Below are 27,255 nucleotides of genomic sequence, written 5' to 3'. Positions count from 1 at the left end.
CTAACAGTTACATCCCGGCTGCTGCATGGGCGGAGCAGTGTCTGTGAGTTTGGCAGTGGGCGCTCCTGTGGTGCTGGCCGGGTCCGTGTCCAAGCTCTCGGACATCTTGTCGCAGATCAGGTCGACGAGACGCTCGAAGGTTTGCTTCACGTTCACGTTGTCCTTGGCGCTCGTCTCAAAGAACTCGAAACCTGGGGAGGAGAAAGAGTGAGTGACGTGAAAACATGAAGAGACAGGAGAAGCCAAAAAACAACAATAATTATAAGATAGATATGATTAAGACAAGATATCGTGACTTTGTGAGTTTTATTCCCTTATTTGGACTTTTTCATCCTGTTTTTTGCCTGTTGCTCATCTGCATCATTAAACTGTTTTTGTTCATCACCTTATTCTGCAAGAAAACTTGGACACTTTTAATTCCCTTTCATTTTTTTGTGTGTTCTCTATCATATCAAGACTCCTTTACATGTCCTATATGTACAAGTATGAGAGATAGTCTCTTCACTCAGAGAACCAAGGTTACAACGTCACTAAGCCATCCAAGGCCCTTTCAGCCTTAGGCCCCCAAAATGTCCCATATGAAAGCCACACAGGGGGGTGGATGTTGCTCTTACCCAGCTGTTCTGCCAGCAGTCTGCCGTTATCAACCGAGACCACTCTCTCCTCCTCCATGTCACATTTATTCCCAGCCAGCACCACCTGTGCATTATCCCATGAGTAGGTTTTTATCTGCGTCGACCTGCAGGGAATCAGAAACACACACACACACATACACACACACACCAACACACACGCACACACACACACACACACACACACACACCAAAACAAACTGTCAAATTAACACTGCTTCCCTGTTTGATTGAAAGTGTCACAAAACTTCCTGCCACCTCTAATTGGACGGGAGCCTTTGGACACAGACATGGAAGATGGCAGATGGGAGGACATGATGTAAAGTTTGTCGGCCATTTGGACCAGAGTCATTTCATCATTGTGTAATATTTGAGTCACTGATGGCAGCGGCGGGAAAGTGGGTCAGCTTTCTCTGTGTACTGAAAATATGAAATCACTGCTCTGATGTAGGTTGGTATTTCTATTATGTGACTCTTATATTTATCACACACTCCAGAGCCCTTGAATTATAAAGCTCTATTTTCTAGACTAGTTTTTATGACCTCTATAAACTGTACAAGGGACGGAAGCTTGTTAGCCTATATATTATAAGATATTGTTGCTGCACAGCTTATTGGCATCATTAGTGAGACATGGGCAACATAATCCTGATAATAGCTGATGCACTAACATCAAGCAGCTCAATATGTTGTCTGTTATTTAGCAGCTTTACACAAAAGCTACTGGATGGATGCACTAAACCAATACCACATCTTTCTATGTTTCATGTTGATCCATCCGGTACGTTTTACATTATCTTGGGTGGAAACAAGTGGACATGGATGAAAACATAACCTCCTTGGCAGAGGCGACAGATAATAGTATGTTTATTAACAGCTTTTGTCTGAATTGGCAGCCTCCTGTAAAGTATTGCATTTATCATTACCGATTTATATTAAAAATATGTTGTAGGTTCCTAACATGGTGGGTACAATGATTTCTGAATGGTATATCTTTACATTCCAGATTAAACTATTAGCTCATCTGGAAATCATCTGATGCCAGATAAACACGCACATAGGGTTTGCACTTCACACGTTACTTTGCCGTCTGCACACACAATATGGGAAGGAATTTAAGGAACACATTTTCCTCCTGTGGTGTTTGAAAGTAGGGCAGTGAACATACTACGGGCTGAAAACGGGAGGAAAGAAAGAGGGGAAGAAACAATGTCTCAGAGAGAGAGGGAGAGAGAGAGGGAGAGAGAGAGGGATAGAGAAAGAGAGGGAGAAGGAGAACAGCATGAGGTTAGCGCGCCTCTCTCTGTCCAGTTCTGGCTTGTTGTAGCAGGTCAGATGTGGATCATTTAGACTCCCACTTCAGATAATACAAAGTGACAGGAAGCCTCTTGTGTCACATCTCACAACACGCTCCACATGCAGGGTGTAGCGGGTCTGTGTTTACCAGTGGTAAATTGACAGATGGTGAATTAAAAAGAAGCAGATCCTTTAACATTGTTGTCGTAACGAAATGAATCTTTTTGCAAATTATTTGATAGATTTGTTTCCCCCTTTAAATGCCAGCGTTATCATATTTCCCCGTCTCGACTCTGTCACAGGCAGGAAATGAGCACGTCACAAGCCTAATCCAGCCACAGACGAGGAAGGAGCCGATGCCATGGAAACCGTTTTTTTTTTTTGCTCCAACCTTGTCACAAGGAACAATGGAAAGAAAAGTGGATTTAAAGCCTGTGGCAAAAAAAAAAACACAAAAAGAAGGATTTAGGTTTATATGAAGGGTAAAAAGACGAGACTCCCCATCGATTTATGAGTTGTGTTGAAATGCTCACAGGTAACTCTCCAGGATTGTTGCCGCCAGTGACACACTTGGCTCCATTAATGAACATCCCCCTCACAGACGGCAGTATTCCATTAAAGTGTCAAATGGATCTTATATTATATTAGCTGTGTCTGGCAGCAACCTCCTTTCACCAGAAAGCACCGTTTTCCTCACTTATAAATTAATTTCATTACAAATAAGGCTGCTAATGTCAAGGATTTCAACACAATTCATCCCCAAAAAATACAACAGAGAGTAAATTCAGTGTTTCAAGATTCAAAACTTGAAAAATGTCTCAAGGCAAAAGACTAGATTAATGAAATAATTAAGATTTTATCACATGAAGACGTGTTAGGTAAATTAATTATGAGCGAAATGCAAAACTGAGACATGGGTACACGTCTGGTTTCATGTTAAGCTGAGCCTTAAAATAAAATTCATCTATATTAACTGATGGCTATTTTTACCCCTAATGTCTTCAGTGTGAACGGTGATTCGTCCTCTATCGTGCGAATGATCTTCACTCTATCTGCTCTCTGGTCTGCTGCACTGCTTTGTTGCACAAAACCTTTTTTTTGCAGGATCCCTGTACCGGTATCGAGTTAAACATTGCATTCCTTATTTCAGAATACAGGGCTTTAAGTGTGTGCTCAGTGTGTGTATATGCAGCTCCGGCCGTGTCAGGGGCTTGTTTCAGCAGCTGTCAAATGCTGCTAAGCAAAGTGACGGAGGCTGAGCAGACACTGGCCTTAATCGCCTCTGCCACTGTCCGACAATCGGGAGCAAACTCAGTGACATGCAGGTGGAGAAAAAATACCACTTTCCCCATTGAGCCTGGATGAGTCATAGCATTATTTCCCTGTAGTTTGCAGATGATGATTCAGAAATCTTTCACTCTCTCATTCGGTGCTTCGATAATCTCTCTGCAGCAGGGGGGGGATTACTGCAGGGTGGTGGCAGGGTGTAAATAAAAATGGGAAATGGCAGATTTTCACCACATGTCCTGTGCAGAGTCCTGGTGTAAGATCTTTTATGGTAGGACTGCGTTTCTGCAATAAAATTTGATTCTTACGGTGAGAGATCGAACCCAGAAACCCAGTTTTCGCAGCTGATCGGGCGCCACCTACTAAACCATGTTTAGACACGAATGCATCATCATAATGCACCGAACAGTTGGACTCGGGCTCAGGGTCATTGTTCAGCCCACAGACGCTGGGGTGACTCAATGGACCACAGCCATGACCTTGGCAAGTTCAACCTAGCCCCCACCCCACGTCTGCAATAGATTCACACACAAACACACTACGTAACAAGTCTGTCAAACAGATATTAGAGACAGTCTGTTGGGATTATGTCATGTGGCCTATTGTTCTGGTCCACTGATGCTTGCTTGGTATGTGCCATGTTTTTGCTTGTCCCTGCTCAGTTTGAACTCTCCTCAGTCTTAGCTGCTGTCCGGGCTTCACCATCACTTCCTGCTCCTCCACCAATCACCGGAAACCAACGTCTCACCTCCTACCATTGGTGGGATGTAACAAAGTACATTTACTTCATAACTGTACTTTTTTTTTCATTTACTTTTCAGGTTCATTTTAACATTTGTTTTTATATATTTTTAAAAGTAATCAATAACGAGGAGAAATGGTCCATTGATCCAATCAGAGCTGGCAGGTAACATTAGACCCCGCCTCCTGCAGCAGCTCATTGAGCAACACCTAAGATGGAGTTCCAGACTCAGCCATTAATTAATATAACAATGTGTCTTTAGTAGCATCATCTGCAGCACTGCTTTTTAATGTGCTAGAGTCTGTGCGATTACAAGAAAACATACAGCAGGTAGACTTACTGAATTAGTAGATTGTTGCATTAGGGAAGAGGCTACACTCGGCACGTGCTTTTACTTTTAATACTTTTAGCCTTTTTTTCAAAGCAAGAGCTTACTTTCACTCGAGTAGAAAAGTTTATACTTTTAATTGAGATGTCTTTTGACAATTTATATGTACTTTTACTTAAAGGGACTCTTACCTTTGTTGCATTTTTACACTTTTTTTGGATAAGGTTAAATTGGTATTAATAAGGTAATGACACTCTAAAATGCAAGACAGACCCACCAGGAGTAAAAACAAACAATTATTTCACTCTCATAATATTTAGTGAAAACTTCAACCAATAAAATTCTTCGGACCGAAGAACCTTATTGGCCGACAGACCTGTCTGTTTGCTGCATGGACATGCAGGTTTTCCGTCTGCTTCTTGTGGCGCATTCGGGCCCGCGTCATCAAGGCATGTGAATGTAAATGTATATAACTTACCGAATCCATTGCTTTGGTAAACAAAAACTCACGTGCGTGCGCGGAGGCAGTAGCTTGTAAGTCTGCTTGTAAATAAAGTTTCTTCAAAAAAACACCGCGGATGGGAACGAGGGGGTGGGGCATTGGAGGAAGGCGGGATGATTTGAATGTGCTGTAATTCTCAAATGCAACAAAGGTAAGAGTCCCTTTAAGCGATGGGTTAAGTAGGCCACTGCCTCCTGCTACATAAAGCCTTGATCTTCACCTCCTTGCCGGAACGTCTTCTCACCTTGTGGCTGAACTATACCAGTCCTGTTCAGAATTTCTTTTGGTGTGATTTTTGTATTCCTGCCTTCTCCTCACCAACTCAATCTTCTCCTCCTCTTGCCGCAGGATCACCGGCTTATACCTGCTTCCCTCAGCCAACTCAATCAGCCACCCTGCTCTCCGGATATCCCCCTCCTCCCCCCTCTCCCTTACCGGACTCTCTGCCCCTGGACACTGGACTCCCCTACCTCTTGGATCGTTTATGCACTTGCACTTCAAATATTCATATTTCTTAATTACACATATTTTTTTGTTTATCTCTGCACTTATTGCGGTAATAAATATCCACTGTATATGTTGACAGTTCCTGCAAACCTGTTCCTGGTCACAACCGCAAACACAGAGAGAGACTCTGTGTCTGTTGGGATTATATTGGGACGGGAAGCTGTTCAAAATGTTAAACATCAAGCGGGCAGGACATCAAATGACTGAAGCATTATGGAGACGAACAGGAAGTTCTCTGGACAGGATCTGGAGCTCATAACAGGATAACCCAAACAGGACCCTTCATGCAAAATCGTCAGAAACAGAACAAGATGACTCACCAGTCCTGCACGCAACCGAACGACTCTTCATTGGTGATGTCGTACATGAGAATGAAGCCCATGGCCCCGCGGTAGTAGGCGGTGGTGATGGTCCTGTATCGCTCCTGGCCTGCTGTGTCCTGCACAAACAGAGAACATGATACAGCATTACTTGTTAGCCAGCTGACTGATATGTGCACTATCATGCTGAGCAGCATCAACACAACTCTGCACTTTAACGGTAAATGAATAAGGGTTGATTTTGGATTTCTTCATTTCCTCGTGGCTTCATTTACTGTGTTCGTGATGTGAAAATAATCATTATGCTAATTGCCTCTCTGGCTTCGCATTGATAAGGTGCCAAAACCAGCAGTTCAGTTTTGGCTGATGTGATAGATTCTCTCCTCCACTCGGCTCTGGGCTGCAGCATTCAGAGATCAGTAGCTTTGATGACGTGCGCCTTATAGGAGAAGGTCTAAAAATAGAAGTCAAACGGTGTAAACACTAGGAATCTGCTCACTGTTCATGATAAGGCTGAGCAAATCACTGAAAGGCGAAACAAGCGGGTGATTACACAGCGCTGGAGGAGTGGTACATTGCAAACACGTGCAGATCACCGTGGAAACAAGTGCCCACTGCAGCGCTGCAAGATGTCAATGAAAATGCTAATGGGTCCCGGCACAGACAGGAAGCTTTTCTATAGCGAGTGGGTTTTAATGTGGAGGAGAAAATGCATCAGTTTGTTTGATCTCTAACCTGCAGGTTTTCTATAAACCTTCCTGTAATTGTTGTGTATTACTGCAATTTTATGATAAGACACATAATAATAAATCCCACTGATATGCATTCTGTTTGTACTGTTTTTACTGTGCTGTTGTTTCAGATCTTTGTAAACTCCAGACTTGTCTGCAGGGGCATCATAGTGGGAAGAAAGGTGGGACTGACTACCGAGGGCCCCTAATGGTGGAGGGCCCCTAACAAACCTGGACCAAATGGGACTTGTTACCTTCTTTTTGCATGTTTTAAAATCTTTCAAATAATTTTTTATTGAACGATGTCATCACTTTTCAAATTTGCTTTGTATTCTCAGTAATCAGTTTTTTGCCGTTGACTCCTGTATGTCCCCTGTTATTCTTCTATTTGTTTTTATTTCTACTTTTCCTTGATATCTCAATGGGACCTTCAGAATAAATAATAAAAAATTTAAATATTAAATACTGTTTTGTTTGCAAGTATTTTGATATCTCAGAAAATTACTATATCATGTGAAATAAAACTAACTGGGTCAATCAGTTGAGAAATCGACCCTTTCCAAAATGGAGGCTCTCTGTGTTCCCTTTCACCTCCCCTACAAAAGACGGACAATGGTTTGGTCCACCTGGGCACTGCTGAACACAGCTTGTGAGCAGAGTGAGGCCTCAGGGCCTGAGGCTGCAGCACCTGTGCCATTGTCATGTCTTCTCCAAGCAAATAGAGATACCACAGGAGGCGGGGAAATAAATGAGAAATGAAAGAAAGACAACAGCTTTAACAGGTGTCTCTCAAAGGAGAGGTGAGCATTACTAACAGTTTCAATATGGTCTATTTATCTATATTACCTGGCAAAGCCCAACGTCATGAAACACCTGCTCCTCAGTTTCAGAAACAGCCCCTGACAGTTCGACAGCTGCTGCCTCATTTGTTCCCGAGGACGTGAATCAAGGTGAGTTCATGAAGTTTTGAGGAAACGTTACCGCAAGCAAACATTTTGCATTAAGGTGTGGAGCTTTGGAACGATTATGAGTCTATCTCTAAGTTAACTAGCATAACATGTTTGGTATCAACAGATTCATCGTAAGTTCAAGATCAATATGATTCCATCAGCTCATAAACTCAGCCGGCAGTGGCCTTCAAAAGCAGAACAGAACTGTTAAAAGTAGGCCATGAACTTAGGAGGAGATTAATTCTAGTTTGGAGATCATGGTGATCAATATGTCTCAATAACTTATATATGTTTAAATTGTTTAAGAGTGTCAGATATAATTCATGCTGTCCACTGACACCACAAAGATCTAACAGCTGAAAACAAAATGCTTGATTTGTTAGTTTGATGTTTTTTTCTACCCACACATGTGACTTCTGCTGTTGGCTTGAACAGGCTTTTAGCAAACTGGTCCCAGAATAGACTGGACAGTCCTGCACTTCTGCCAGTTCAAAACCACTTTCAGGGATTTAGCAAAAATGAAAACCCATCAGTGCATATTCACTTTTAAAAAACTCCAGCATCATCTATGTCGGTCGAAGAGAGAACTGAGACTAACGTCATTTTTTTCTTGATTGATCATTTTATTCGAAGCATAGCACTTCAAAACATTTGCTTTGCGTTTTTTAAATATTTCCCCTTATTTGTCATTCATGTATCTTAATGAAAGAAATCAGCTACATTTAAAAGAATGATATGAGTGTGATATTGTAGTGGATCTTGAATTTACGTGGACTTTTAGGCCTTTGTAAAGGTATGAGCTCTACTTCGACAATCTGGTTGGAAAGTGGCTTCCTTTAGTTTCTACAAATAAAATATGACTCAGTTCAGTTGTCCTATGGTGTGAGGAGTTATAAAACCCAGATTACTTGTTTTAAATGTGGTAGTTCATTAGTCACTGTTCTACTAATCAGTTTAGCTCCACGAGTACCTCCTCCGCTCAATCATTTGTTTAAGAGAAACAATCAAAAGATGCAGCTGAGCGATGGATGAAGAGGGATTTAGCCCACGGATGCTGCTCTAATGTTGGGCTAAGCTTTTTGTTCACAGCCCTGCTTTAGTCTTGTTCAACACAAGCCCGACAGGCAGCACTGGATTGTTATCTGCCGCAATGGTTCTGCTGCTTTGTGTCATTCTGCACATGGCTTCAACAGTGTGCCCATTATAGCCAGAGGACGGCTCTGACCTTCACTCCACACAGAGCTCATAGCCTGCCAAGCCACCACACAGACACACACACACACACACACACGCCACAGCTCGCTCTAACCTGTTGTCAGTTCACTATCAGATTAAAATACATGATACACAATATTATGGTGTGTGTGTATATATAGGCCGCTACAGGCCTCTATCACAGGGCACAAAGACACCAGGTGGCGTTAAACCTCTTTATTTATTTTTGCAAAGTAAAAACTATGCTAGCTAAAGTCTCTATGGTTCTGCTTGTGATGACATCGTCACGTTTCATTCCTTTGGGTTAAAATTGTGTTGATAATGCACACTGGTACCACCGAGTGAGGAGGAGGAGGAATGGTCATATCTCAAAAACTGATAAATGTACATTGTTTAAATAACTTACTAGAAATGTTTCATTAATATCACAGCTCTATCTATTACTCTTATCTGGGATTTAGCTGTTAATGCCTTATTATTAACTAATTGAATAAACATATATTTCCCATATGGTGCAAATGGAAACAAGCACCCTCTTCAATTCGCTACCTAGGGTTAGATTCCCAGTTTCATCTGAAGCTAAAGAGCTGGTAAGAAACCTTTAGATATAGTTTTTAACCATATTACACAATCCTATAGCTTAAAGAATATCGACTGGGTGACTTGGCTTCCACTGTAATCTAAAGAAACAGAAGACACTGTGTGAATGTCTCTGGGGTTTCTAAGTAGTAACTAGGTGGAAACTGTTCACAACATATTCTCACAACCAAGCAAATGTGTGCATTTTTTTATGACAGCAGCTGGTGAGTGTTTTATAAATGGCATATTTTGTGCTTTTACCCAAATCTGTGGATGTACCATGTCCTGATGTAATGGAACCTAGCACCCGAGCCTTGTCTTCCAGTCTGAATTCTAAGTCTTGGCGGTTTTAGTGGCTTATCGATCCTGAGCTGTGCGCTTGACCCTGACCTCTGCATTTCCAGGCTATTTTAGTGAATATCTTTGCTTGTTCTCCATTAAAAAAGACAGTGGGACAGAAAAGAAAAACAATCTGCTGAGTCCTGAGAATTGGAGCTGCTTGAAAAGCTTCGCTTGTAGTCCGCTGCTGAGCAGAAATCGATGCAAGAAGCTGACTACCTCGAGGGTAGGGGCCGTGAGTGAGGGCTGACACTTGACAGAACACTTCTTCGTTCAGTAAAGTGAGTTTCGTTTTATTGCACAAGCCGGAGACTGGCTGCACTGTGTCTCACTTGCTTCAGCCTTATATGACAACAGGGACACGTCTATGATGCATTAGGACACTTTTATCTCTCAGGAGATAAATGGTGCGACAGCAACAGTGACATGAACCAACAGCCATCACCTTAAATGGCCACTTAGTGTAGACCCAGTTCTGCCTGAGCCCAATTAGAAAAGACAGGCCAATTAACTAGAGGCAAGGCCAATCCTTTTTTACCTCTGAATATGCTTGTCTTTGCTAATGATGAAAACACATTATCCCGATTAGCCAGTCATTTGACTGCTCAAACTCAGTTTTCAAATCCCACTGGCCCTTCTTCTTTATCTTTTTTTGTGTGATTAGCAAACAACCAAATATCTGGGGACGGCCCATTGCGGCAAGAGACAACTACAATGACAAGAGAGCCAAAGCTTCTAAGTATAAATGGCATTTGGTGTATTACAGTGGAGACTGACGAGGAGAAGGAAAGAAAGAAATCCTCAGTATCTCAGAGATATTATGAGGCAATCTGCCTCAACAGCTCAGATGAACTCCTAATTAAACAGCCTTAGACGTTCTTCACTTTCCCACACGTTGGGAGGAAGGTGTTGCTTCTTTGTTCCTCCCCACCGCCTGCCAAACTAACACTTACTAGTCTTTGTCAGTAATGTTAAGACTTCCATCTGTCTCCGTCCTTCCATCGTTGAGTGTTAAACCTCGAAAACACAATGGAGCCTTTCCTGGAGCTTTCTTCTATGAATTAGGCATGCAAGCTGAGGTGCCACATGCTTTTCTAAGACTGAGGAACAAATCACTGAATTTACTTTTGTTGCTAATTGAGATTCAAACACTCGTCTATCAAATAATTCCAGGAATCCGTATTCATCCATACTTCATGAGTTGAATCCCCATTTTTGTCTAAAATGATCTTTAAAGATTGCTTTTAATGACATGAACATCTCTTATTATTATCTATTCATTCCTGCATAGCTAATATACTGAAAGAAGTAGGTTAGAGTCTAAAGATACCTTGACATAAGTATCCATCACATCTTTTCTGCAACAACAGATGCTAGGGGAAGTGTGTCCAAGCATACCAAGCAAGCATGCTCCGACCTAAGAGCCAAACCACTGACTACAAATTGAATTAACCCATAGGTGATCCCGTGTGTGCAAGACTTGTTTCTACAGCAGAGCACATCGCCATCAAGTCGCAGCCTGTCACGGTCCTTGAATTGTATTGATCAACATCGAAGGACATGGGCAGAGGTCAGGAGAAAGTGGGTCTCTGGGCAAAAGATTGACAGCCCTTTATGGACAGGAGTCTCTCTGCGGGAACACCAGAGATGAAAGGCCCAGGAGTAACAAGGGGGCAGGGCGTCTCTGAAGAGCCCCTTCCCCCTTGTAGAGCATGGCAAGTCCTCCAGGAGACCTTGGAGGACAACAGAAAGCTGATTTCTCCCAGACATGAACTGTGTTACAACATGCAAATGTCCAGGATTGAAATGGATTAGATGGAAATTTGTGCATGAATGGAATGGCAAATAAACTGTGGAAGGAAAACGTAACGCTGCAGCTTTGTCTATGTCGTGTACTCACTAGAGTAAGCAACTTTAGTATGTGTTTAAATAGAATGACAGGCTGATATATATGATGCTTATTTTGGTGACTCAGACAGTCTCCGAGAGTCTTTCAGTTGTTTATTTAAGTAGGTATTTCCTTCTTTGGAAGGACCTTTGACCTAGGGAATAACCTCTGTCCAGCAAATGGTTAGAGGTGAAGGGACAATCTTTGACCAGTGTATTCTCATCTTCATGTACTAAACACGTCCTTATTAGGAGGCCTTAGGTGAGATGACATGTTACCCAAAGTCGTGGGTGGAACTAACCTCTCTATATAATGTGTGTTTGACCATGGCCTGTCAGACTTCACCATTTGGCTGTGTGATTTCTCCGAGTCTCTGGAGCTCGTCCTGACCTGTACTACTTTGTGTAATAAATATCAATATACTTGTAAGTATTGGGTCCGCGGTCCTTTTCCTTCATCATCAACTTCTACAACAACCACATCAACCTCTCGGCTGACCAGAATACACCTCAGACTTTGGCGCCACGAAACTGAGACGATTTGTGTTCTACTACACTTCAACAGCTTCAACACGGTGAGGATCTCTCATTTTGTTTGGACGCTGGTTCGTTCATTGGGGCTGTTGTATGTGTGTCTGTGTCTATACACACCGATAAACGACCTGTGTGTGGGGGTTTGTTGTGTTGTTTGATGTGTAGTAAAGCTCCGTGCTAAATTTGATTTTTGTTTGCGTGATGTATGACGCAAAAAGGGGGAGAACAGATATTAAGGTGAAGAACAGTACTAAAGGTACATGAAATGGTTTAATATAGTTTTTATTGTAACGATAAGGTGATTAAATGACATTGTGCAAGATTAAGAAAATGGTACCTCAACTTCTTGACAGTAAGTCATGTGTGTCTTAATCACTGCATTACAGTTAAGCTAAGGCGTAACGTGATAAGGACCAGAGTAATAAGAGGAAGATAAGAGTAAAGAAATTATCACAGGAATCAGTCGCATAATCTGAATAGTCAAGCCCTCAGTGAAGGAGCTCGTAGAATGGGTCTCAGTTTTAATAACTGGAGATGTAGAATATACATTTGATAATATGCTCCCGCTCTGACATTGATGACGCATAGTTTCTGATGAAGCCAATCATCGAATTTTTTCATCTCAATAACTGGAGATGAAGAAATATACATTCGATAATATGCTCCCGCTCGGTTATTGTAACGGACAATGCTGATGAAGCCACTCATCAAATATCTACATCTCATCTGACAGCAAAAATTAAGATAATAAGGTAAAAACGGCTGATAGCAAGAATGCTCGTGATGTGAATAAGATCTTTGGCTGTGAACGTTCATGCGTTTGTGTACAGGGAAACGACTCCCAGATGTTTGTGTGTGGCAGAAATTAACCACTCTCAAAAGATGGTCTGTCTGTGTGTGTGGGTGTGTGAAGTCTGTGATCACCATTGTGCTTAAGCTGTGTGAGTTGAATTAGCAGTGTTATTTGGATGTGTGTGTATTTTGTTGTCTTCTGGCCAGAATTGAATCAACATTATTGAATTAAATATATGAGAGGACTATAAAACATGAGCCTCGTAATAACACAATGAACCTCTTTTAAAGGGACTTATGAACTATGAACCTCCCTTATAAGAAGACGAAATTACATGATGAGCCTCATTAAGAGGATTTAATAAATATAACTATTCATTCCCTCCACTGGTTCCTACTTTCTCCATGTGCTGGTGTGTGTGTATGATGAATGAGGACATGGCTATGTGAGAAAAGTAAAAATGCAGGAGGAGCTGGTCTGTTTGGTCTAAATTAACAAAAGGTTTTATGATAGATTAAAAATATATATATGTTGTGGTTACAAACGGGAAAATTTGATAACTTATAAGTACAGATATTTTGCTCTCTGTATTAAATAAAACAATTAGCCCTATTTAGGGGACGTAATACATGAGTCTGTATTCCCTGTTGCCACAGCCCCCACCTTTTTGGTGTGTCTGTATGTCTCTCGTGTGTGAGCATCCCTCTGCACCACTCCCGTTTGGAGCAAGGAGGGGAGTTTTAGAAATGTGAGGGGGGATTTTCACTGTGATAACATTCTCTTGTGGGCCACAACGATAGACTCACAAATTTTAAAAAGAACTCTCTCTCTTTTTCTCTCTTGTGTAATAATAATAATAAAACATAAATAAATAAAGTGTGGCATGAGAGTTTTATTAACTCCTTTAACGAATAATGGGAATTACACTTGTGCGCTTTGCAACAGAGATCTCAATAGACTTTCATAACAAAGGAGAGAGAGCTGTTTAAAATAATCAGATAACTTTAATATTTGTTTAAATGTTAAAGGAACTTTGACCATTGAAGTCAGGGTTTAAATTAGGAAGTATGTGGAAGCACTGAAAGACAACAAAAAACTAAATATAGGCCTCTCCTCAGTTCCCCTGAGAGAAAAGCATCTGTTCAGAAAAGGGGGAATGTGCATGCCAGGGGAGTATAGTACATCTTCTAAAACTTTAGTACAGTGACATAAGAAAGGTTTTCAAGATCTCACCTCTATAATTACACCCTTCTGTGAGACAAAGGAAAAAGTCACAATAATTTAAGAAAACAATTCTTTTAATAGTTTAAGCTAAAAATGATAATTTGTTTGTTTGTTTCTTTATGGTAAAGCGAGACTGTGCAGACAGTATTAGGAAACAAAATTGTTTGTTTAAATCAGCTAGATTGGATATGGCTGTAGTTCTGTGAAAATCTTATACCGCTTAAACTCTTTATTTCATTTGGTTTTCATTAAACATTAACTTCAACAATACTTAGTTACAGGTTTCACTTTGGGAGCAAATTGGGTTTAATTTGACATTTTTGGACTTTAAATAATGGAAATTGTTTGCATTGACTAGACAATAAAAATGTGCTGGTATCAGGAGTGTTATAGAGCTACATTAAGGGCTGATATAAATAAGAATAACATATCTGTTTTTCCTCACTGGGAATGACACCTGTGCGGTGCACAGACAAAGGATCAAACAGTTAAATTGCTTTACAAAAGGACTGTTGAGTTTTTAATACAGCCGTGAATAAATAATTAATTATTGAGAACTTTAAAGATATTATTATAATAAACCAAAGTATACATTGATGATGCGTTGTATGCAATTACAACTGGTGTTTAAAGGAAAAAAAAAACCTCTATTGACCTGAGTACTGGCAGATAATGTGTGCAAGTGTGAGGCACACACTTTTAATAACGCCCAGAGCGAGTTCAGCAGCAAAAAACAGCGACTCGCTCAGCCACTTTCTGTATCAGACTTTCTCTGATAATAAAAGTTAACGCATGGGATGATTCAGGTTTAGAAAGGATGTTAACTGAAATTTTTACAGCATTGGTTTACAAAGGCTCATAACTGTGTCCACAACAACAGCAGTTTGTTTCCTCCTACAGTATTATGGTTGATGCATCTTTACTACATATGACATGATGTATAGAAAAATTAACTGAGTATGGTTGAGACTTATGTCGTAGATGAGGGGTAGATTTCTTGATCTGTATCTACATACATATACAAACTGTCCAAATGGTTTATGACCTTGACTGTTTTGGTGGTCTGAGCTGTGTATGACCTGAAAGCTGTTGGATCCTTTTTATTGCTTGCTCTATCTTGAAAAAACTATTTTGATGATGTTTACATTACTAAGTTTCCTATTTTGCTCCTTACGATAGCGTTTTGGAGATTGATTGAAGACTTATGGTAACTAATGCTTAAAATTAAGAAATTCTTTACACAATAACAAATATAAGATTTGGACAATGGAACTGATCTGAATAGTCCTAATATGCACTGAATGTGAAGGACCTAATACGACACTAAGACTGATAATCATTTTGAATCATCTATGATGTTGTTAAAAGGACCTGATGGTTTCATAAGATACTAAATCATTGTGTGTTTCTTTTCCCTTATGATGAGTGGGAATTGAGGTGAGCAGACTAGAAGGCAACTGGCTGGTGCAACACGACCTGAGACTTGCTGAGGTCTGCATGGGCAGTTCCTGTCTCCAGTCTGATCAAGGGGAGTACAGTTGATACACAAACTCTTTAGCAAAAACTGCATTTACATATTTGTATGTGATCTCACTTATAGTTATTATTGCTGATACACATTTTAACCGGCTTTCATTTGTAAGCTATTATAAGAATATTAATAGAGCACATTCATCTGTTTACATACACAGGCAATACTAAATGCTTTAGCTACTCAAAACGAAAAATAAAATATTAGGATTGACAACAGACTGACCAGTCTATGCATTTAATTAATTAATGGAATAGGATTGTTTGGTCTAAACTCAGCTTAGAGTTCCAGATGTGAGTTTCATCTTTTGTGCGTGTTTTATTCTGATCTGAGCTGTGTTGAAGCACATTTGGTGACAGTCAGTCACTTGTGGGAGCACGTGATCTTTTTGTCAAACATTGTAAGCGGATTTTGAGTTGTGATATTACATTGATGAGCTTTTGATTCATTTAGAGTTGGGAAGTCAATTTCATTTTTATTTGGCTGTGGTGAATAAGTGGTTTTGCTACATGAGCAAATGGATTTGTTGGTTGATTTGTTGATTTATTGATTGAAAAACAACAAAGGGGGGAGGAGTAATCTAAATAGCTTTAAGAAGCTTTTAAATCTTAACAATTACATTTTTAAATTTACAATAATGGAACACAGGGAAGCTGCTACTATGGAGAAAAAGGAAACTAAAAGTCCAAAAGTACTTACTCCTGTTGAGGTAGTACAGAAAAATAATCCTTTAATTAAAGACATCAACATTGCAAAAATATCTGAAAAGTGGCAGAAACGCTGGCCTGAAATTGACCAACCATGGCCGGTAGAGGGGACTTTCAACCCAGATGTAATTAAAATAATTAAATTACTTGTGTTCACATACAAGGTAGGACAAAAGGAGGGAAAAAAGGGACAGAAACGCAGAGAAAAGAAGCAAGTGGAGCTCGGCATTCTCCAGTTGTTTGAAAATGAGGGACAGAAACTGATCAAAGCTGCAAACGATAAGAAAGAGAGGAACTTAGAAAATACAAGACAAAGAGAAAGACAAATAACACTAAAGAACCAGGTAGAAGAGTTGCAGAAAGAACGTTCACAATTATCAGGTTTGAAAAATTCTTTGCAATCAGGAAAACAGTTGACACTCAAGAAGATGTTTCCTGTGGTTGTCAAAGGGCAGAATTTGGAGTACAAGCCTTGGCAGACTACAGATATGTCAAGCATAATTGAAAAGTTACCTACTCTTCAGGATGGAGCACATTCTTGGATTTCAAAGTTGGAAGAGATTATGGTTGGAGAGCAACTTGCCATGGGAGATATTAAGAAAATCTTGGCTAATCTCCTTGGAGTTCACGCTATGGGAGAAATTCTACTGAAAGCTAGACTTAATCGATATGTGGGAACTGCTGTAAATGACTCAGAACTGTTTTCTGCAAACAGAGGTCGAGTGTATAGAGCGCTGAAAGAGACGTTTCCGACAAATTTACATCCTGATAACATTCTTATTGAACCACTGGAACAGGAAGAAAACCCGAGGGCCTATGTGTCAAGAGCTCATAGAGTGTGGAGAAATGTCACAGGAAATGACCCGGATTTGAATCAAATGGAGCAGTCAATTTTGAGAGCCAAAATACAGAAAGGACTGCCTCTGCCAGTAAGGAGCAAACTGGCAGAGGTGGTTGGTCTTGGAAGCATGGAAAAAGGTGTTTATACAGATCAAATAGCCCATCAGGTGATGCTGTATAGGAAGAAGGAACAAGATCAAAAAGAACAGGACCAAGAGGCCCTTAGAAAACTCAATCAAATACAACTGGTGGACAATAAGAAAATTAAGAAGCAAGCTCTGGTTATACAGAATCAGGTTCCGCTAGATCAATCAATACTACAATCACAGCTGAACCAGGTTCAGGTTCCTGTCATCTCCTACCAAGAGTCAGCATATGACCAAGCGCAGACCTGGAGAGGAAGGTTTAATCCTAATTTTCAAAAACGTTTAGAAGAATGTTTTAATTGTGGACAATTAGGTCATTTTGCCCGTGAGTGCAACAGGTTAAGAGGAAATTTCAGAGGAAGTTTCCGAGGAAATGTCAGAGGAAATTTCATAGGACACTTCAGAGGAGGATTCAGGGGCCAATCAGGGCCACCCAGGGGACCGGTGAACCCTTACAGGGGCCCGGAACCAGGATTCTAGAGGTGCCCTGAAGACTCGAAAGGGGGGTGTCATGCTATACATCTCCCCATGTCTGGTCAATGGATTCCGACAATCGGGTTTTAGGGAAAAAAACAGCTGATTCCTCTTACAGAACCAATTGAGCTCTGCTACAAAACTCTGAAAATTAAAATACCCATATTGGTATCAGAACATAAACCTATTGCACTTTTGGGAAGAGATGCTTTGTGTAGATTGGAGTGTACAATAAAGTGTGCCAGACGGCGGTCTGGTGGAAGTGCAAACAAAATTCTTCACCAATCATTGATGACAACAGAGACTGAAGGTTCTTTAGTATTTTGGATCGGAAGTCTTAATACAGATTTTTGGAGCCAGCTAAGTTGTCAACGCCGCAGTACAACAATTTGCTTTGTCTGTTCCAAATCTTTAAACAATCCTTTAGCAATGATTATCTTATGTTGATCTGGTAAATGCATTTTTTAGCATTCAAATTGAGAAAGATAGACAATATTGGTTTCTGTTTGAATCAGAGAAGGTTACACTTCGCATGTCTATGTCAGTGCTATTTACGACCAGGCATTAAAAGAAGCTTATAGGAGATGCGTTTGGCCTGTTGGAAAACGCTGGATGATCTGCAAATGCTTAGTTATTTCATAGTTTCTTATTACATTAGTGATGTGTTTCCAGGGGGGAAATGGAAAATGTGACTTATAATTTCTCATTTACTTATAGAATGTTAATCTGTATTGATGTTTTAATCTGTTTTGTATGCAAAAGATACTGGTTTTCTTTTCTTTCATTCTAGAACATATTGTGGGACGATCACTATGAGGGTGAATTGTTCAGGGACTCCGATGTGTTGAAAGGACTCAAAACACTTCAAACATGAACAATACGAATGGACTGAAGGACTCTGGACAAAGATGCAATATCCGTATTCAAGACGTCATCGATACTACAACAGAGAGTCAATGCTGCTGAGAAACTGCTGTGTCATACATGAGTAATATTAAAAGTGAATTATATTCTTTGTATGTTAATTACTGGGAAAAATGATGTTTTCTGTTATTGGCTAAATATACTGGGACCTCAGATGTTTTCTTTATTTTCTTGATGTTTAGGGACAGTGGGGCTAGGTAGGAAAAGGTCCATTGGAATGGTTCGATGGGACGACCAGCCTGACCTTGGACATTATTTTGTTATTATTTGCTGAGAGTTCCATATGTATTTGCTTAAAGTAATTTCCTTACACAATTTGCTAAACTTACTCATTTCAGTGGTGTAGGAGTACTATGTATGGTCGCCTAGGCAGAGGGGCCGTGAGAGAATTTTCCTGTCTAAATTGTTTGATGGATATTTCAAGAAAGATAGCTGCCAGACAGGTTTTTCGTTTCTCACTCCTAAACTTTATAACTGTTGCTATGTTGCTAAAATCATGCTGTAGACGGATTGTTATTTTTGTCATGATAATACACCTATCTGTTTTATTCTTTTGATTATGTCGAGACTCTATTTAGTCTCGAAGGGGGGTTATGTCGTGTACTCACTAGAGTAAGCAACTTTAGTATGTGTTTAAATAGAATGACAGGCTGATATATATGATGCTTATTTTGGTGACTCAGACAGTCTCCGAGAGTCTTTCAGTTGTTTATTTAAGTAGGTATTTCCTTCTTTGGAAGGACCTTTGACCTAGGGAATAACCTCTGTCCAGCAAATGGTTAGAGGTGAAGGGACAATCTTTGACCAGTGTATTCTCATCTTCATGTACTAAACACGTCCTTATTAGGAGGCCTTAGGTGAGATGACATGTTACCCAAAGTCGTGGGTGGAACTAACCTCTCTATATAATGTGTGTTTGACCATGGCCTGTCAGACTTCACCATTTGGCTGTGTGATTTCTCCGAGTCTCTGGAGCTCGTCCTGACCTGTACTACTTTGTGTAATAAATATCAATATACTTGTAAGTATTGGGTCCGCGGTCCTTTTCCTTCATCATCAACTTCTACAACAACCACATCAACCTCTCGGCTGACCAGAATACACCTCATCTACAAACGCGTTTTCTTTCTTCCATAAAATTACCTTCATTCGGTCATATGCTAATCCTAGTTTAGCCTCCTAAATAGCTGGATTTATAGGAGGAAAGTAAGTTATTATCTGGTGTTGATCGGCTAAGGAATACATGATTAGCAGAATAAACTAATCTTTCATGCTGTATTCTACTTGTTTGTTCTGAGATCAAAACATTTTGTGGCTCGCTTCTAAATCTTCAATGCTTGGATGTGTATATCACTTACCCAGATCTGCAGTTTGATCCTCTTGTCGTTCTTGTACACGGTCTTCACTTTGAAGTCGATGCCCACCGTGCTGACGAAAGCCGAGGTGAAAGCATCGTCGGCGTAGCGGAAGAGGAAAGACGTTTTGCCCACGCTGCTGTTGCCGATGATCAGCAGCTTGAACATGTAGTCAAAGTTTTGGTCCCCTCCCTCCCCCTTCCCTTTCCCATCCTGAGTGGCAGCCATCTGCAAAACAAAACAAGAGACGCTGAAAAGAATACATCAAGAGCTTCACCTTGAGCATTAATAGGAAGCTTTTAAAAACTGTTACGCACAAGACAAAATACGAACCTTCACGTGAGACTTTAGTCTAATCAGTTCTCAATAAGATAACATTCTAGTCTATACGAACACAGGCCAGGAAGTGAAGGTAAGAGGAAGAGCTGTGTGTACAGAGCAGTGAGAGCTTGTTATACAGGCCACAGATCAGAGGTGACAGAAGGCTGTGTCAGGCAACACAGCATGACCAGCACTCCATGCTGTGGTATTGATGAGTGTAAGATTACAAGGATTTAAAAAAGCTGAGTTTGTTTTCTCCAACGTCTTTGATTTTTCACGATTCCTTTTACGAAAATTACTGCAATAAATACGTCAGTTAGTATTTTATGTTCTGGAGAAAAACATATCAACCTCAACTCTTCTATTAAAGGTAGTGCAACATTTGTACAATATTTTGACATTTCTGAGTATGGGATGTTTTAATTTAGCATTCTAAAGAGTTGAACATGAAATTTGACCAGACATGAAATCTTTGTACCTATACCTCACTGTTGTATTGATTTTTTTTACAATAGCTGAGCTTGTATTCTCTAAAACTGTTATTTTTTCCCCACTAGAGTTTCATTAACAGAATTTACTATTATTACCTTAAAAGCAACGTAAAGCTCATAAATACAGGTCAGATTTAGTATTTTATGTGCTGGTAGAAGTGGATCTATATTGAACTGTAGAAAAACACGTCAAGGTTCACTCTTCTCTCCCATTCAGATATATTCTATGGACATTTCTGTTTTCACTTGACAGTCCAAAGACTCCACCATTCATTTTTTTTTATCAAACATGAAATCTTTATCTACATTAAAACGGCTACTAATGCTAATATAATTGCATATTTCCCCTCCAACGATGCACACACACCGAGCATTATTTCCGTGCAAGCTGTCGGCAGTCAACGACCCTAAGAGGACAAGTGCTCTATAATCTGCAGGATGACAAGAGCACAGTCATCTTTAGCTCCAAGGTGATTGTATTTTTTTGACAAAGCCACTGCACTTATATGTCAAACATGTGCGGCCGAGCTCTCCCTCGCTCCCTGTAGCCTGGTTATGCGGTTATAAAAGATGCCGGACATCCATCCTGCACATCCTGCGCTGGCTTTCCGGAAGAAAAAAAAAATCACCATTGAGGCAGCGTTTGCAAGGACACCGCCGAAACATCAGTGCACTGCTGGCATCACCACACAAAACACGATCCAACCCGTTCGATCTGATATAAACCCGCACACGGAGGAGAAAGGCAGCCGCGTGCATGGGAAATATAAAACGAGGACATTTGAGGTCTTTCTCTTTTTTTTTATCTCTGGAGGAAAGTCTTGCACATTAAACTACACCCGAGGACATTGTGGTGACAAACCTGATTTGAAGGCCTCGGCTCTGATCTGAATATGCCTTTGGTTTGCAGAACTCGGTCTTTTTGAATATCTTGATGTCTGATGCAGTCGATGTTCCCCCCTCCGTGTCTCTGTTCGGAGCGCGCACCGGTTTCAGCACCACGGAGCTGTCCCCTCCGCCGTGCTGGCTGGCTCGCGTGAGATGACGAGCACGAGCGAAGTGCGTGACGTTGAGGGTCTCTGACGTTATCATAGGGGGGGGGGGGGGGGGGGGGTCGAGAATATGGGGGTTGTAGTTTTTGCTCCGTGTCGCCGCAGAGGCGGAGGGCGACATCCGAAGTGCAGAGTCGACTACATCACTCGGCATGCAGCGCAGCCCAGATGTTCACCGCTGTAATTCTATTCATATGTTTGCAGAAATCCTTGTGCACAATCTCTCTATAATGTCCGTGCACATCTGAGTCTTCCTTCTGCTTTTCCTACATCTATAGCTTTCTAGTACAACCATGCATCTTACCTTCCCATACAAATCCATTTTATCCTCAGCAATATGGGCCCCTGCTTGTGTTGGTTATTCACTCCAGAGGCGAACCGAACTCCCAGCTGGGCAGCATGAACTATTATTTTTTTTTGCTCTTCTTTTCAGGAAGCAGATATAATGGCCTCCTCTCCTTGTGCGTCACTCGCTCGGCCCTGCTCTCGTCCCCCTCCCCGCCCTGCAGGCTGCAGTCAGCTCCGCTTCACAGGCGGCTGAGTAAACACAGGCCTGAGTGCCAATTATTATTATTATTCATTGTTGTTGTCGTTAGTATTGTTGTTATTATTATGGGCCTTTCAATGGGAGCAGGATGAGGAAGTAGGACAAAAAAAGACATATTTGCAACTGCAATCTCATCAACCCTTATTTTAGGGAAACTGCAATAAGGAAATGAGGATCAGCATTTAATCATTTTTACTCGGTGTAATTCAAATTTCCTATCTGGCCCCTGAGGGCAACGTTGCTACTAATAGACCAGTCCAGAGACACAATTACATCGAGGCTGTTACATAATCTTGAGGTAGATGTAAAGGATCTGGCAGACATTTGATATAGCGTGTGTATACCTGCCCTTTGACGTGTGTGTGTGTGTGTGTGTGTGTGTGTGTGTGTGTGTGTGTGTGTGTGTGTGTGTGTGTGTGTGTGTGTGTGTGTGTGTGTGTGTGTGTGTGTGTGTGTGTGTGTGTGTGTGTGTGTGTGTGTGTGTGTGCGCGCGCGCGCGTTGCTGAGTTCGCAGCAGCAGACTGGAGGGGGCGGGCCAGTTTGGCTGCATAAACGTTTGTGTTTGTCTCTGCAGATTTTCAAGGTTTTGTGTGTCTACTTCACAAATGCACTGAAATATGTTTTCATATATTTGTATTTCTTGTTCATCAGAACGTTAAGTAAGTTTTTGTTCATTCACTTTTTATGGTTTTGCACCGATCATCCGACTCATGCTTTGGAGTAACGTGACCTAGTTGCTCCTCTGATCCAATCTTCTGCTGTGCTTCATGTTGACAGAGCTGCTGTCTCACATAGTATCTCTACATAAAACAAAAAACGTGATAAACAAACTTTCTAGAAGTCTCCATTAATAAATCATCTATAGCACCCCCTGCTGTTGAAAAATGTGCTCTGGTGATATTGAGTAATATTTAACAAAAGCTATTTTGGTAGAAATAAAGTAAGTGTTGCTTTATAGCTCCACTCACTGACCTTCTGATGCTGATGTGACCTGTGTTAGTTTTAACCTGAGCGATCTTAACCTGTTTAAATGCTACATGTGCTCCAAATGAGATTCACTCGTTTATGGCATTAAAGAAAATAAAGTTTCAGTTTATCCAGTTCATTTTAGTTGACGCCTAAAATGGACTGGATGGTTTGAAGACTTCAACTTTGCAATACTCTATTCTTCCTAAAAGCAAAATAAATTCTTCACTCGTAGATGGTTTGCATCCAGGCTAAAACACATCTAATGTGCTGCTGGATCATTTTAGGGGGCCGACCAATAATATAGATGCTCTGATATATTGATCAGTATCACTAAGTCCAGTGGGCAATCAGAAACTACAGAAGGAGCAATTTTATTAAAAATTGGGAATTACCTGCCTTTTTACATAGTTTGTCCACCAGGCAGCACTGATGAGATTATTTATCCAAATAATCCGACTTCTATTTGTTTTTACTTCAGTCATTCGTTTATAGTTTATGGCGTCATTCTCAGTTGTTGCCTGGAGCAGGAAAGTAAATATTTAAGTTTATTAAGGACATGTTTATATATACATTTTTTCTTTATTTCTGCAAGGCAACATAACAACAGCTTGTTAGCTAGCTCTGTACAATGCAAAAATCTCCATTCTACCACCCACTAAATTCTGAATGGTTGACTCTCAAAAAACCAAAACCAAACAAAATATCATTTGATTTTTTAAAGATCAGATGTGCTCTTGATCACAGTATCTGTTGCCTTAGAGGAGAAATTACTTTGAGTTGCTGTATTTCTAACCACGTTGATGACAGTTTATAATGGAGGATTCCATTGAGGTGATTCTTCAGGAGCACAGCAGCGTCCCCCCCCCCCCCCCCCCCCCAACATTGTGCTCACGGCCTGCACAGGTGCTCTGCTCACCGGCCTGTATGGAGTCTGGAATCTCTTTGCGTTGCTCGGCTTTCGTCAAATCCCCTGGAGACTCAAGGTGCTTGAGATTACCTTTCTTGTTTTTATCTTTTCATCTGCCTGCTTTGCTGTCTTTCTTTCAAGCAAAAGAGGACGAGACAGAACCTAACTTGCACATTAACAATCATTTTCTTATTTTTGAGCTTAGTGCTTCGTGCTAGCAAAAAAAATGTGGGAAAAGAAGAAAACCTCTAAAGTCTAAAAGTCTAATAACTGATTTAATTTCATGATGAACTGAACCGTCTTCTATTCAAATGTATTTCATGCAGAGATCCATTGTTGTGAAATAATGGCTCATGCACTCTTTCTTTTACCATCAGTTTAAGATGAATCAGAAAAGATGCAGCAAGACAATATAGGCTGTTTATGCAAATACTTAAATCTAACAGCTAGAGGTATACATTATGACAGATTGTATCCAGTTTACTTAGATACACCAGACAGTGCTGTATTCATCATTCAGGCAAAGAGAGTGGGAGATCAGATCTGAGTTTACAGGCACAGCACTCAGGAGAATGGACCATTTAATATGCTTAATATGAAGCATATCCAGAGTTGTTTTCACATAAAAAAAAGTCTTCAGGCTGTTATTCTCTTTTTTTAGTGGAGGTTAATAGAGGCATCTATCATAGAAGGATAGATAAGACACTGTGTCATGTTCCAGCTCTGAATTACCAACTTGATAGCGAGAAGTTTTGTAATGTCCCTTACTTGCCCTCCAGCAAAGATCAGACACTGAACATTATGAAGCTGCTTGAGGGACGAACGGGTCGCTTTGCAGATCTGGGATCAGGAGACGGACGATTGGTTAGTGATCTGCATTGTCTGAATAATATTTGTATCATGCTGGAGTTTGAATATGACTTTTTGATGTTTGCAGCCTGTTCTGCCGGCTTCCAGTGCAAAGGCTTTGAGATTAACTCCATATCAGTGGCGTATGCCAGGAGCAAGGCCCGCTGGACCGGAGTGCCCCCCCCCCCAAGCAACCTTTGTTAACTTAACAAAGACTTCTGGAAGGTGAGACCGTTACAGAAAGTACTGCTGTTCTTATTGATGTGAGTTGTTACATCACCACGTTTGTGTCACTCTTCTTTTACAGACTGATTCGTCCTTGTACAACAATGTGACAGCTTGCCTTGCTCCAGCAGTGGTAATATTTGAAGTTCAAGTCCAACAAGAATTATTTCTCTACCTTCCTGTTTATGATGTATAAGTCAAACTGTATTTCAAGCATTTGTATTGCTAAGCGTGACTGATTCAGCCTTTTCTGTTTACAGATGGGGGATCTGGGGGAGAAGCTGTTGAAAGAGCTTGCGGATGACGGGCGTGACATCGCTTGTAGTTTTCCTTTCCCCAACTGGACTCATCGATCGTCTGTTGGCTCCGGGCTCAACAAGGGTTTTTCAAATGACATGGGCACAGTGCGCTCACACCTGAGAAACGTACCAGACACAGCGGTGTGATTAGTCACAGCCTCCGGGTCTCACAAGCAACAAATCCTCCAGACACATTTTACTAGATTACAAATTGTGATGTTTAAAGGAAAACCACTGTGAGTTTTTGGAAATTGCTGATTTAAGTAATTTGCGAACACTGATCAGCATTGATTCTTTTCTGACGTCTGAGCATAACAAGAATGAAAGGGACTCTGATTAGACCAGAAGTAGACAGGATTTCTGCAGCACTTATCCCCACAGTGTTTGTTCAGCCCCGCCACAGAGAAAATGAAGTCTACCATATTTCTGGTGGTTGCATAAGAATTCTTCCAACTAAATTAATTTCCACATTAACACTGATAACCCTTCTTGGTTGATTGCTACAGGGAGGATTGTGAGTTAAGTGCTGTTGTTTATTCGTTAATAGTTTTCTTCTGCTTTGTTGGTTTGGAGTTAGATGCATGGCAGCATTATATAAACCACTGCAGTGCATTGCTGTTCTAAAATCATACTGTGGGTCTCAGCTTTTGTGTTAACAGCCACCACCTCACAGGTGGTTTAGATACTGGAGTCATCTGCATCACCTGACCATAGGGACTCATAACGTGTGACTCAGTAGGATATGCAATTCAGCCTGATAACCATAGGTACGCGTGAAACCTTCTGTGTTGTGTTTTACAGATCTATTAGTCTGTATGTAGTGATAGCGGTAGCGCCACCTACTGGCAACAGGAAGTAAGCCTCGTTTTATATATTTAATCTGATTTACATGAAATTGTCACCGTGTGGTCTGCATTTGATGGCCTGGCTTAATGCATGATTAGTGGCGTAATGCATGATTAGTGGGCGTGGTCAGGTGCTGCGGGACGGACACAGGAAGTGAAGCATTAATCAGTAAATGTATTGAATGCTCAAAGTCCACGCTTAAAGTATAATAATCCCAACAGTGTTAACTGGTTTGCTCTATCTTCTCGAGGAATAGAAGCCGGTACAGTGTAAAATTGATTAACAAAGAAAATATTAGTACAAATAACACTTTTTTAAAGATGCATTATGATGTATTATCTTTGACCGCAAAGACTGTTTTTCTTCCTTACATGATAATATATTTAAAAGCTATTACACAGCCAAGATCAAAGGCTTGTCATTACATCTTAATGTGGCCTTGATCTTCCCTTTGATAATTATTTTGCATGGGAATGGGAATGGCACTGCCGGATTTCAAAGAAAAAAGCTTAATTCTGTAAGAACAGGACAAACCCTGTCCACAGTCATTAAATCACCTTTTTCCCTTGGTGGCGGAGAGGCAACCTGCTACTCAACGTAAGAGAAAACGCACCACACTATTGGTACAATCAGTCGGACAACAGCTTGAGGCACTTGCCGACTATGAGAGTCCTTTGAGGAGTCGTAAGGCAGTTGTACACGTTTAGAGCAACAAAGTCTGTGGTTGTAGATAATGCAAAATAAAAATAAAAGCCAATATTAGATCAAAAACACACAGAAAAGTCTAACAATTAAAAAAAAAGAGGTTGTGCAATTGAACAGGGAAGTAGGGCTTTTGACGGAGAGAAATAACGAGGTAATAAAGGAGGTACAGGTACTCAGAGAAAGTAATGAAGCAATAAAGGG

At 40.7% G+C, this 27,255-nt stretch overlaps 2 protein-coding genes across 2 annotated transcripts; one reads left to right on the top strand and one right to left on the bottom strand.

Moving 5' to 3' along the window:
• On the bottom strand, positions 1–22,029 carry rab3c (RAB3C, member RAS oncogene family). Its single transcript, XM_061071641.1, has 5 exons — positions 22,012–22,029; positions 19,847–20,071; positions 5,615–5,733; positions 615–739; positions 1–191 (listed from the first exon to the last, which is right to left on the bottom strand). The coding sequence occupies exons 1-5, from the start codon at positions 22,027–22,029 to the stop codon at positions 1–3; spliced, it is 678 nt and encodes a 225-aa protein (XP_060927624.1).
• A 2,007-nt stretch (positions 22,030–24,036) lies between these two features.
• Positions 24,037–25,650, top strand: si:dkey-190g11.3 (uncharacterized protein LOC567059 homolog). Its single transcript, XM_061071897.1, is given in 5 exon segments — positions 24,037–24,078; positions 24,081–24,206; positions 24,881–25,204; positions 25,287–25,337; positions 25,465–25,650. Coding segments are annotated over 5 exon segments (729 nt in total).
• The last annotated feature ends 1,605 nt before the right edge of the window (positions 25,651–27,255 follow it).

This window comes from Limanda limanda, chromosome 5 (genome assembly GCF_963576545.1).
Source record: "Limanda limanda chromosome 5, fLimLim1.1, whole genome shotgun sequence".
Taxonomy (NCBI): Eukaryota; Metazoa; Chordata; class Actinopteri; order Pleuronectiformes; family Pleuronectidae; genus Limanda; species Limanda limanda.
Note: the sequence above shows the minus strand (reverse complement) of the source record. Positions and strands in the feature narration are given on the sequence as shown.

Excerpts from the sequence above, each read along its gene's own strand:
- rab3c (XM_061071641.1), bottom strand. Across the intron at positions 740-5,614 it reads TTCGGTTGCGTGCAGGACTG|GTCGACGCAGATAAAAACCT; the intron begins GTGAGTCATCTT and ends GATTCCCTGCAG. Across the intron at positions 192-614 it reads ACTGCTGGCAGAACAGCTGG|GTTTCGAGTTCTTTGAGACG; the intron begins GTAAGAGCAACA and ends TCTCCTCCCCAG.